This window comes from Anastrepha obliqua, chromosome 3 (genome assembly GCF_027943255.1).
Source record: "Anastrepha obliqua isolate idAnaObli1 chromosome 3, idAnaObli1_1.0, whole genome shotgun sequence".
Classification (NCBI taxonomy): Eukaryota; Metazoa; Arthropoda; class Insecta; order Diptera; family Tephritidae; genus Anastrepha; species Anastrepha obliqua.
The window spans coordinates 13996602-14009594 of NC_072894.1; the positions used below are offsets into that span (position 1 = coordinate 13996602).

The 12993-nt window shown below is 33.8% G+C and overlaps 2 protein-coding genes across 2 annotated transcripts; one reads left to right on the forward strand and one right to left on the reverse strand.

Moving 5' to 3' along the window:
- Positions 1-32: 32 nt before the first annotated feature.
- Positions 33-671, reverse strand: LOC129241333 (thyroid transcription factor 1-associated protein 26). Its single transcript, XM_054877593.1, has 2 exons — positions 416-671; positions 33-342 (listed from the first exon to the last, which is right to left on the reverse strand). The coding sequence occupies exons 1-2, from the start codon at positions 563-565 to the stop codon at positions 106-108; spliced, it is 387 nt and encodes a 128-aa protein (XP_054733568.1). The 5' UTR covers positions 566-671; the 3' UTR covers positions 33-105.
- Positions 672-6216: 5545 nt separating this feature from the next.
- Positions 6217-7377, forward strand: LOC129240952 (adenine phosphoribosyltransferase). Its single transcript, XM_054877033.1, has 3 exons — positions 6217-6514; positions 6570-6807; positions 6868-7377. The coding sequence occupies exons 1-3, from the start codon at positions 6435-6437 to the stop codon at positions 7087-7089; spliced, it is 540 nt and encodes a 179-aa protein (XP_054733008.1). The 5' UTR covers positions 6217-6434; the 3' UTR covers positions 7090-7377.
- The last annotated feature ends 5616 nt before the right edge of the window (positions 7378-12993 follow it).

A 12993-nucleotide genomic window follows, 5' to 3' on the forward strand; every position in this document is an offset into this window, starting at 1 on the left:
AGTTGTAATCACGATTTATTCAAAACAAAAAATATGTTTAATTATTTATTTAACTTATGGTAAATTTTAGTTTATATTCTAACTATTTACTTCTTTACTTTTTTTCTACCCAGTACGCTTCATTTCCTGTATCTGTTTAAGCAATAATTGCATACGATCTTTCATTAGTGGTTGGCCGCGCTGTGTTTTTTTGCTAACCGCTTTTGTCTTTTCCAAACGTTTCTTTTTATAAATACGCACACGTTCCTCCTTTTCTCGTTGGACTCGCTCTTTTTCGGCTTTTTTCTCAGCAATTTTCTGAGTTCTTAATTCTTCCCGTTCTTTAATTTTCTGTTTACGTGCCTATGGGTGAACAGACATACAATTATTTGTAATGTGTCGAAAGAAATAATGCAATTCAAATTTAAAACATTACCTCGTCCTGGGGCTTTTTTCGACGCCACTGCATTTTATTGTCGCATTGAGGCGCTTTGGATTTATATTTTTGTTTGCCTTGCGCAAACGATTTATGTTTCGCCATCTGATTCGTTCGAACAGATTTACTATTTCCTTCCTTTTGTTTCATATTTCCACTAATTTAGTTGTTAAGGTCTTTATTTACAATATTTTTGTTTGCGGAGCAAAGCGCATGGAAGAATTGTTTTGGTTTTGTTAAGTCTGAAATCAGCTGATTAGCGAAATCGCCAGAGTTGCACTCAGTTATTAGGGTTGCTTCGCTAGAATTTGAAAGACACCGAAAGAAATGAATTTATTGTAAATCGTTTCCACGACAGTCGGTTCTACGTTATCGAAACGATCCGAATTTATATCCGGCCAAGGACTCTCACTCCAGCAGCATTACCCGTATGTAAGTATGGGGAATGTTTATGCTGCTACAACAACAACAACATAGTTATTGTAAATAGTTGTTATTGACTTTTTCATTCCAAGAGAAAAAATCCAGCCAATTTTTCTACTCACCCGAAAGGAGAGTAAGTATTGCAAATTCCGGCTTCAAATTAACTGGCAAGAATATGATTATGATAGATACATGAAAATTTCGAAGTTATTAAGTAAATTAAAGCGGAGATTGGAACATATATCTACTGGAACATATGTCTACTGATTTTGCGTGTTTTTCTTCTTGACACTTTCAAATCGCCGTCAACTAGGTTTTGAATGCCTCAAATGAGGGGAATACAGAATGTTCGAAATCGACGTAGCATTGAAATCGTGTCCATGGTGTTTTTTGCAAGTTTAATCACATAATGGCACAAGTTTTCTCAACTTTGAAACGGGTACTTTTGCCATGCATGGTTCACGAACGCTTCAATTTGTGTGTTTTGTGGAATGTGTGATGTTCTTTTTCAAATTTTCGCTTAAAAACTAAACTTTTTATTATTATTTTTGTCAAAGTTTAGTGTCTAACCGTAAAACTTTGTAATATGCGAAATGTTTCGATTTGTACAAATAATTGTGCAATTTAACTTTTGAAAGATTGTTTGTACTTGGTTGTTGGGCTTGTATGAGCAATTTTAGACAAAGCATGACGATTTATTTTGACCAATTTTTTACTTATAGATTAAATTAAAAAAAATAAACCATTTTCTTGACCAACTTAAGGGGTTAGGGGTAGTAAGAGGCCCGAAAACGTGATGATTTTTAATAATGCTTTTTTTACTAGTCAATTGCTTTATTTTACAAAAATAAAAATATGGCTTTAATACATCATAATTCACCTTACTTTAGCAAAATTTCAAAAAACAAATTAATAATCGTAAAGTTATCGCTGTTTGTAGAAGTCCTTTGCGGTGATCATCACAAGTCATTGGAGATCCACCTAAAAGCAATCGGACAAGAGAAATTAGTTTTAGTAATAGATAATCTTGTGCCTGATCGAAGCTTTTATTCAAAATTAACAATATTGGGGCTTCAGGAAATATTTTTCAGATTTTTGAGAAAAACCCGACAATTAATTATTAAAAAAAATCTAAATTTTTGAAAAAACCGAAAAAAAATCCTTCGATCAGCCACGACTTTTTTATGTTTGTGAAAAGCAGTATACATTTTATTAAAATCTAACAAGCGGTAGATGACCAGCATGATCACCAGAGCAAAAAACATAGTTTTGAGAAAAACGCATTTAAAGTTTTTAGGTCTTATCCGGAGTGCCCGAGCGCCGTTTGTTAATTGTTTAATAACTCGAAAAGTATTTGTCGGATTCACTTCAAATTTTCACACAATTTTTTTTTAATGCAAAAAAAAAAACAAAAAAATCGAAAATTCGCGTCAACGGCGAAGAAAGTCCATCTTTCCTTAAAAATATGCATTTATGGTAACCATATTACCCATGGTTCTTGAATGAAAGCTACATCCAAGAGTTCTTGGTTAAATCTCCTCGTAAGTACGTCCGAGGCTGCTTTTGCGTGATGGAGATTTATTTGAAGGCATCCGAGTTGCCTTCTGGTGTTGTAGGGTTTACGTTTACGAAGTTAATAATATATATCATAAGCGACCGATGTAGCCGAATGAACTAGTGCGTGTATACCATTCGGAAGTTCGTAAGTTGAAATCCGTGCATGAAACGCCTTTAGAAAGAAAAAGTTTTTCTCGACAGGCAATGGCAAACCTTCGATTATATTTCAACTATGAAAAAGCTCTTCATAAAAAATATCAGCCGTTCGGAGTCGTGTTAAAACTGTGTTCGCTCCATTTATGGAACAACATTGAAACGCACGCCATAAATGGGAGGTGCAGCTCGGTGGAGCACCCGAAAAAGGTGTAAGCGCCAATTATATAAAAATATACATCTTCTTCTTCTTAATCGGCATATCCATGCTGGATGTTCGCGATTACATACAAACGTCATTATGATCTTAGTCGTACGGTTGTTAGAAAAAAGAGGTTGTCTGTAAAGGCGGTTTACTGACGATAGTTTAACGTGATAACGTCATAAGAAAATACTGATTGAATGGTTGCATTTTTCAAAAGAAAATTTTAATTTTCTTTGTTTGTTAGATATTTTGTATGGATATAGAGAATGAGTCAACATTAACATAACATAATATACTTTAACATAACATAACATAACATAACATAACATAACATAACATAACATAACATAACATAACATAACATAACATAACATAACATAACATAACATAACATAACATAACATAACATAACATAACATAACATAACATAACATAACATAACATAACATAACATAACATAACATAACATAACATAACATAACATAACATAACATAACATAACATAACATAACATAACATAACATAACATAACATAACATAACATAACATAACATAACATAACATAACATAACATAACATAACATAACATAACATAACATAACATAACATAACATAACATAACATAACATAACATAACATAACATAACATAACATAACATAACATAACATAACATAACATAACATAACATAACATAACATAACATAACATAACATAACATAACATAACATAACATAACATAACATAACATAACATAACATAACATAACATAACATAACATAACACAACATAACATAACATAACATAACATAACATAACATAACATAACATAACATAACATAACATAACATAACATAACATAACATAATATAACATAACATAACATAACATAACATAACATAACATAACATAACATAGCATAACATAACATGCTGTTCAAGCAAGGTAACGACGCATGAGCAAGATAACGACACATTTTTTGGTGCGTGCAGCCGGCTACATAGAATTATAAGACGTTATCACGTCAAAAATAATAACATTAAAACAACAGGTATTATTAACAAACTTGGTTTTATTTTAAATTCTTCAAGTAAATCAAATTAATAATAATCAATAAGAAGGCATATGCAAATACAAATACGTGAATTTATATATGTACATATACGCATATAGTACATATACATATACGCTCACTTAAGTAGGAGAGAGCAAGATGTCGAACGTTGCCGTTCGTTTGCTTTGTTTGCTTTGTCGTTCGCTCCGCGCTTTCGCTTGCAGTTCATTCAAGGTAACGGCAATGAGCAAGGTAACGGCAATGAGCAAGGTAACACTAATGAGCAAGGTAACGGCAATGAGCAAGGTAACGACACATTTTTTCGTGCGTGCAGTCTGTTAAATCGAATTATAAGACGTTATCACGTCAAAAAAATGATTTTGGGCAATAAATGAAATGAAATGAAATTGTTAGGTCATATTATTAATGATGTCATTATATTTTTGGCTATTTTTCGCTGCTGCTGTTAGTTCGCCGATTGTTTTGGGGCCTGTCCACTCTTTGATGTTGTCTAGCCATGTCATTTTCTTCCTACCAATTCCTCTTTCTCCTTCAATTTGTCCATGCATCAGCAGTTTTAAAATATCATACTTGTCACCTTTTATTATGTGTCCGAAATAAGCGACGTTTCTCCTTTTTATGTCCGTAAGCATGTTCCTAGCGGCTTGCATTCTATTTAGCACTACGTCATTTGATATTTTGTCATTCCAGCTTATTTTTAACATTTTTCTATAGTACCACATTTCGAAAAATTCTAGTCGGTGTATGCTTACCTTCAGCAGCAATAACATGGTTTTTACTCATTTAATATTTTGACGTGATAACGTCTTATAATTCGATTTAACAGGCTGCACGCACGAAAAAATGTGTCGTTACCTTGCTCATTGCCGTTACCTTGCTCATGTCTCGTTACCTTGCTCATTGCCGTTACCTTGAATGAACTGCAAGCGAAAGCGCGGAACGAACGACAAAGCAAACGAACGGCAACGTTCGACATCTTGCTCTCTCCTACTTAAGTGAGCGTATGTGTATGTATATGCGCATATGTACATATATAAATTCACGTATTTGTATTTGCATATGCCTTCTTATTGATTATTATTAATTTGATTTACTTGAAGAATTTAAAATAAAACCAAGTTTGTTAATAATACCTGTTGTTTTAATGTTATTATTTTTGACGTGATAACGTCTAACAATTCTATGTAGCCGGCTGCACGCACCAAAAAATGCGTCGTTATCTTGCTCATGCGTCGTTACCTTGCTTGAACAGCATGTTATGTTATGTTATGTTATGTTATGTTATGTTATGTTATGTTATGTTATGTTATGTTATGTTATGTTATGTTATGTTATGTTATGTTATGTTATGTTATGTTATGTTATGTTATGTTATGTTATGTTATGTTATGTTATGTTATGTTATGTTATGTTATGTTATGTTATGTTATGTTATGTTATGTTATGTTATGTTATGTTATGTTATGTTATGTTATGTTATGTTATGTTATGTTATGTTATGTTATGTTATGTTATGTTATGTTATGTTATGTTATGTTATGTTATGTTATGTTATGTTATGTTATGTTATGTTATGTTATGTTATGTTATGTTATGTTATGTTATGTTATGTTATGTTATGTTATGTTATGTTATGTTATGTTATGTTATGTTATGTTATGTTATGTTATGTTATGTTATGTTATGTTATGTTATGTTATGTTATGTTATGTTATGTTATGCTATGTTATGTTATGTTATGTTATGTTATGTTATGTTATGTTATGTTATGTTATGTTATGTTATGTTATGTTATGTTATGTTATGTTATGTTATGTTATGTTATGTTATGTTATGTTATGTTATGTTATGTTATGTTATGTTATGTTTTGTTATGTTATGTTATGTTAAAGTATATTATGTTATGTTAATGTTAACTCATTCTCTATATCCATACAAAATATCTATCAAACAAATAAAATTAAAATTTTCTTTTGAAAAATGCAACCATTCAATCAGTATTTTCTTATGACGTTATCACGTTAAACTATCGTCAGTAAACCGACTTTACAGACAACCTCTTTTTTTATTAAAAGTATTAAGTGTCTAGCAGCATTAACTTTTTGCTAAATTACACATTTTTAATAATAAATCCGTTACAAACTCTAAGCTTCCGTAGGGTACGGTTTGCAGCTTTGGATGGAGATACATCCCTCTCCATTTCGCATGCGAGGTTACAACAGTACACAATTTACTAAGGTTTTGCACGTTTAAGAAATCTTTTAAGAGAAATTTTGTTTTTACAAATTGCTTAGCGACAGCTGGTAACTCAGAAAAAATATAATATTACAACAATATGGCAAGGTGATTTTACGATATTGATAAGAAGCACCGACAGCTGTGTAAAAATATGTCAAATTCGTTTATTACGCTCACATTTTACATTTGAGGCAATTTGAGGCATTAGCTTAGCTAATTCGTAGATAAGAATAATTTGCCTGCATTTACGAGTCGTTTTGCTCAAACAATTCATTCCAACATAGCGATAGTAACTATTTTCACCTCACCTTGACTCTTTCCTTTAATCTGTGTTTTTTGTTTGACAATCTGAAGTTTTAATTATTGCGAGATGAGTAATGAGAAGTTGGAGTATATAAAGAGCAAAATTGGAACTTTTCCTGACTTCCCAAAAAAAGGCATTATTTTCCGGTATCTGTATTCTAGTTATCACCATAGATTTGATTTAATTAAAGTCTTCTTTTAGTGACATTTTTAGCGCACTGAGCGATCCAATTGCTTGCGGCTACTTGAAGGAATTACTTGTTGAACAAATCAAGCACAAATATCCGGATGCTGAAATCATCATTGGCTTAGAGTCACGTGGGTTCCTCTTCAATCTCCTGATAGCAACCGAATTGGGCATAGGTTGCGCACCAATACGCAAGAAGGGTAAATTGCCAGGTGAATTGATATCAGTGGAATACGAATTGGAGTACGGCAGAGTAAGTCTTTGAGTTGCGCTGTCTATCTAACTTTCAAATTGTGAATTTAATTTTTAAAAGGACACATTCGAAATTCAAGCAAATGCTATTAAAAATGGTCAAAAAGTGGTAATCGTAGATGATCTACTCGCCACTGGTGGATCTCTGAAAGCTGCGATTGAATTGGTGCGCAAGGCTGGTGGCACTGTTATTGGAAGCTGTGTAGTGTTGGAGTTGGAAGATTTACATGGCCGTGATAAGATAGGTTGTGATTGCCTTGTGCAATCTCTTATTAAATACTAAAGAAGAGTTACACAAATTAACGGTTATAAATGAAAAAACAAACTCAGGGAACCTTTCATACCATTTGTACCTAAATAGTATAAAAAACGAATATAAAAACAAGAAACACTAATAATTTTTTTATACCGTAAATTAACTATTTACTAATTATAAAGGAGTGGGTTTTGTAAAAGACAAGAATTTTATAACTGCATATCTTTACTAATGAAATAGCAATAAAGAACAAATAAACTATTATGTTTTATAACACGAAATAATAGCAATAAAATTAAATATCAATATTATTAATTATCATACATTTTTGGTGCTTTTCTAGTATTAAAGGAATTTGATTGAAATTGACGATAAAATAAGAAAATAAATATTTCGGAATATTCAGTATGTAGCTGCAGCTGTTACTGGTGTTAAAAATGGATCGCAAATATGTACCAAAAATAATGAGGAATTGACTATTGGCTGTATTTGCGGTTCTGCATGAAAATTGTACATTATGCGCTCCTATAGCGATTTCAATTTCATTCATAAATTCAATCAAAGCAACAAAAATTGATAGGAGAATTAGCAACGTGTTTCAACTTGCCGCCAACAACAAATCAGCCACACATTTGATGCTCCGTGAAACTGTGAATTTCGTTGAAAATTTATGATGCATCTGTCGTATAATCTGGACCATAGGCCTTCAGACTATTATTTATTATAATCACTACAGAACTCCATTAAAGTGTAAAGCTGACCTGCTAATCATATCTGCACCAGATTTCGGCTTAGAAAATCCAGAAGTTCTTCACCCAAACATGCCCAAAGCTTAAGGTCAAAAAACCACATGAAGGAGGTGAGGAGATGAAGCATCTGCCGTAAGTTGCAGCAATATTTTCTACCTAACCATCTATTTTAAATTTATATTTTTACTTAAGCATGCGATTTAATTAAGATGATAGATGCATAAGTAATTTCTTTAAAAATATAGATATCCTAAATGTATGCTACGATTTATAGGAATGTTTATATCTACAGTCAGAGAATGTTAAAGGAATTTTTTTTTTCAAATTTTTTTTTCTTTTTATTTTATCATTTTTTTAATGTAAGCGAAAAAAATAGTGTGTAATAAATTTTACGTAGTCGCTTAATATTTCAAAAATACGAAAATAGTATAAATTTAATTGGTTTAATGTCGAGCTGATAAATGTGTTGTGTGTTGATGTGAAGATGTGTGGTGTTTTCAATTTTTGTGTGGGCAAAATTCAGTGTGGTGTCTATAAAATCGATGTTCTTAAATCTCTTACTATAAATCTTTCAAATCTCAATTGTACTAAAATTAGTTAACAGTAACATTTGCTCCTTCTCATTCCATTAACATTCTCTGCTACAGTATACATAGTCGTTGGCGAAAACAAAAACTAATGTTAAGTCACTCGCATACATCAATAATGCGTAAGCACTCGGTTTGCTCGTGTAATTTGCCAATAACACTTTTCAGTAGCGAAAATTATGAAAATTTGGCATATCCAAAAAAATATACCGTTATACAAACATTAGAGATACACTGCCAACTTGGTGCTGTAAGCACCAGACTTAGTGTTTTTTGAAAATTAAAATGTCGGAAAAAAATAAGAATTTTGATGATTGATATTTGAAACTAATAAATTATAATGAAGTACTATTTTTTCAGCAAGAAAATGTCAAAAGTGACGAATAACTACATATGTAGGTGCAAGCACTAGATTAGATTACTTCGAGGCTCGCACTTCGAACTCCCGATCTTTTGTGCACTCTACTCATCACAGTACCTCATCTAGATCCGGTTTTCTTATTAAACTCACGATGAAGTCGGGTTGGATTGAGCGTATGTGCCTTTCTTCTGGCTACAGTTGTCCAAGATGTCTTGACCATCTCCGCGCTAGAGCGTTGCATTCAAGGAGAAGGTGCCTTGGAGCCGTTTGGGATTGGGCGCAGAAACGACAAGATTCAGTGGACTATATCCCAATCATCTGCAGATGACTACGCAACCTGCAGTGGCCTGCTAGAATGCTCATGAGCATTTTCAGTTAACCCTTGGGGAAGGTTATGAGTTTTTTAAATCTCTTTTGGTTGTTCGCTCCCAATAAGTATTCCGCCTGGCGGAGTTGTCGTTGTTGATGTAGCAGTAACTTTGCCCTGTGAGTGTAGTGTAAATCACCGGTCGTCTTGGTCTAACTCATCTAACGGTAGGCCCAGGAAACTTGCTGTTTCGACAGGTTGGGTCCAGCGAAAGAGGGGTATTAGATGAGTGGGTTTGATGGGGCATGTGAAAAGGTGGTTAGTGTAGTGCGGATTGCAGCAAACATCTCTTAGCCTTAGTTCTTCACTCCTCCCATCTTCTCCTTGATGGTGTGTTGTCCCATAGCAGGGAAGGGCTCGGGTTCTATTAATGGTGAGGCCGCAGCCTCTTTCGCCAATACGTTCGCTGTTTCATTCCCTGTTATACCCCTGTGCCTTGGGGGCCAAATTAGCCCGATGCGATTGTGCGTTCCTAGTAATTAAGTTTCTCGATACCCTCAAGTACCAGAAAGGATTTGATGTCACAGAACGATAGTGCCATGAGTGCCGCCTGACTGTCACTCAGAATGGCAATTCGCTCATTCCGAGCATTCTTGTCTAAGTTTATCTCTGCATTTAGACAGATGGCATACATCTCCGCTTGGAAGATGCTTGGAAAACTACCCATCAGCATAGACCATTTGGTTCTGCGGGCATAAATTCCTGCGCCCATGCCTTTTGGTGTTTTAGAGTCATCTGTGTATCAGTCCAGCGTACACTCCTGGAGTTTCCTTTCAAATGCAGATCTACAACATTTTATCTTGTCGTCCGGTTCAATTTTGAACTTCTTTTGGAATTTTATGGCTTTAGTGATATCATCTCTGAGTAGCTAGGTATGCTGGAGCTGCCGACTCAGCAATTTTATGTTTTTAGATGGATCCACTTTTCCTCTACCGAAGCCTTCCCTGGTACTATTCAACAGGGTACGCTTGGCTGATTGCTGAATAACTATGTGAAGCAGTGTCAGCTCAAGCATCACCGCCCTCGCAGCTGTAGGACAAGTCCGCATCGCCCTCGTGATACACACGCATGCTAAGCGCTGAAGTTTAGTTAGTGCTGTCCGCACTGGCGAGAGGGTGGCTCTCGATGCCCAAATGGCCGCTCCATTTGTTACCGTTGGTCTTATTGTGTCATGATGTACATCGATCTCAGAATTCTTGGGCTACAGCTTCATACAGTATACGTACCAATATTTTACAACAAAAAGAGGAGTTCTGGTTGCCATAGCTTATGGCTCACTGGCTCATTTTTGCTGATTTGGTATTACTCTACAAATGGACCCTGCAGTTTTAAGCTACACAATGGATTTCGAACTCGGACAACTTAAATTGTAGCCAATCATCAACCAACTCGGCTAAGGTGACCGTCTTTCCTTACCTTTTTTAATTCCATCAAATATTCCTTTGGGTTAAAAAAAACATGTTGTTAGTCGGTAAACTCAAGTAAACGACGGTATCTTCTCTCAAATTTTTTTTAGCAACTCGTTGTTATACGAGCAGAGAAAAAAATTTATAATAGTGAATACAGTTTTTGATTAAAAGTCAGACGGAAGGGAGTCTACAAAATTATTTTACATAATTTTCACATTATTTTCATTTGACCACCTGGGCTTCAGAGCGTGCCACATCTTCGGCGTGCATTTTACCAGAACGGAATCGATAGAAACGCCGCTTTGTAAACATAAATTTAAAATACTTAGATATTAACAAGAAAATGTTGCATTGTTAGATTCGCCTAGACTTTCCTCAAAATAGTATTACTTAAATACAATAAAGGGTAATTTCTATTGTCCTATTTAATCCTTTGTCTCTACTCTACTTCGCTAAATTCTTGTATTACTCTTTTTTTTCTTAAATCTTACCATGCATGAATAATGTAATTTATTTTTAATTTAATACATTTTAGATGTTAAGTACAAATTGTATAAATTACTAGCGAAAACCCGCCAGTTCCGCTGGTCGTCTTTAAAAAAATCTAGATTAATTAATAAAATTAAGCCGAAAAATACTGTGTGTTTTTTATAAAAATTCTCGCGCATGAATAGTAATGAAAGAAGTTTTGAATAGTAGTAGCAATTAAAAAACGTTTGATGTAATTTACTTTATTACTTTTTTTATTGTAATGCTCTTTGGTATACAATATTCTTCGTTTTTCCATGCGTTGATGAATAAATGAACAATACCGATGGCTTACCAACTCTTGAGCATGAAACATAAAGTTGGCCATGAGAAAAACATGAGTATTCTAAATCAACACCACAAATTGATAAAGTTTGGCCTTGTAACTTATTAATAGTAATCGCGAATGCAAGGCGAACAGGAAATTGAAGACGTTTGAATTCAAACGGCATATCCGATGGTATCAGTGGTATTCGCGGTATTAAAACGTCTTCACCAGAGTATTTTCCATTCAAAATTGTTGCTTCAATGACGTTATTCATCAATCTCATGTGTGGCGGTAATCCAGGTAAATCAAGGGAATTCAAAAATTCAGTGGGATAATTTACAATATCATCTTGATTTGTAACAGTGTCAACGGATCGATATGTTTGTTCTGGACTTGGTATGTTAGCCAAAATAGCCGCATTTATTTCATTCACATCTTTATTTTTGCCAGCCATGATGGCTCGTTCACTAAGCCAATCATGATTTTTGTAATTTTGAGGCAAATTTGGGAAAATACTTTGAATTAGCTGTTCTTTCGTTTGACTTATTTGACAAAAGTTTGGTTGTAAAGTTATTAAGCCAGTTAAATTATCGACAGGAACTTTGCCATTTCCAATATCCAATAATTGCTGTGAAAATTCAGCAGCTGATGGATCATTTTGCATAAGAACACGCACATTTGTAGTTAGTTTGAGTGTTTGAATTCATTCATCTGCTACAGTTGCTCGAGGAATAACAGGCAGTGTTTGTCTAAAATCACCTGCCAGCAGCACTAAGGCATGGCCAAACATTTCATTTTTACTACGTAAATCAGGTAATGCCCTTTCAAGCGCTTCCAGTGACTTTTTATGTGCCATCGTGCACTCATCCCATACAATTACGTGTGCGAAAAAGCGGAGAAGGAGAAGAGAACTGTTCTATTCCCCCCGCTTTAACCCAGCTATGTGTTCAGGTGCAAATGACTTTTTTGCGTGAAGTCTGATATAAAATAAGGTCTATTTACTCTTCTTAAATTTATATAAACTTTTCCAGACGAAGTAAAAAAACTGACTTATATTTACTTCAACCGTATATTTGTGAGTACACAGGTAATACGTAAATATATGCATGATATAGGTAATATCTCATATTAGCATAACCTTTCTGCAAAAAATTAAGGAAACGATCACCAATCACGCCGGCAATGATACAATGAATTTTTCATTATAACTGACTTCAAATTGACGTTTATATAATAAGCGTATATGTAACATTTAAAAACTTTTTTGGAATTTTTTTTTTAATTTCTTCCTCTTCCTTTTCCTGTAGCTATTCTTTTTCCTCTTCCATCTGCAGCTCCATCTCCTTTCTTTAACCTGGAAACGGGCAGTAAAAATTACTTCACTTAAAAGCTTTCATCAACAGCTTCCATCTGATACCTATATTGTACAAACACATCCAAGGGTACCTTGGTCCACCTTTTCGGCTATATCTCGAGACCCTGGTCACTCAGAGATCTAAAAAATACTTTGTATTAAAGCACTCATCAGTAGCTTTGGTTGGGTTGGTGTGGAAATTCTGTCTGTACAAAATTCTAAATACAAAATTCTGCTTTTTAAAATTCTGCTTTTTAAAATTCTGCTTTTTTAAAATTCTGGTTTTTTAAAATTCTGCTTTCTAAAAT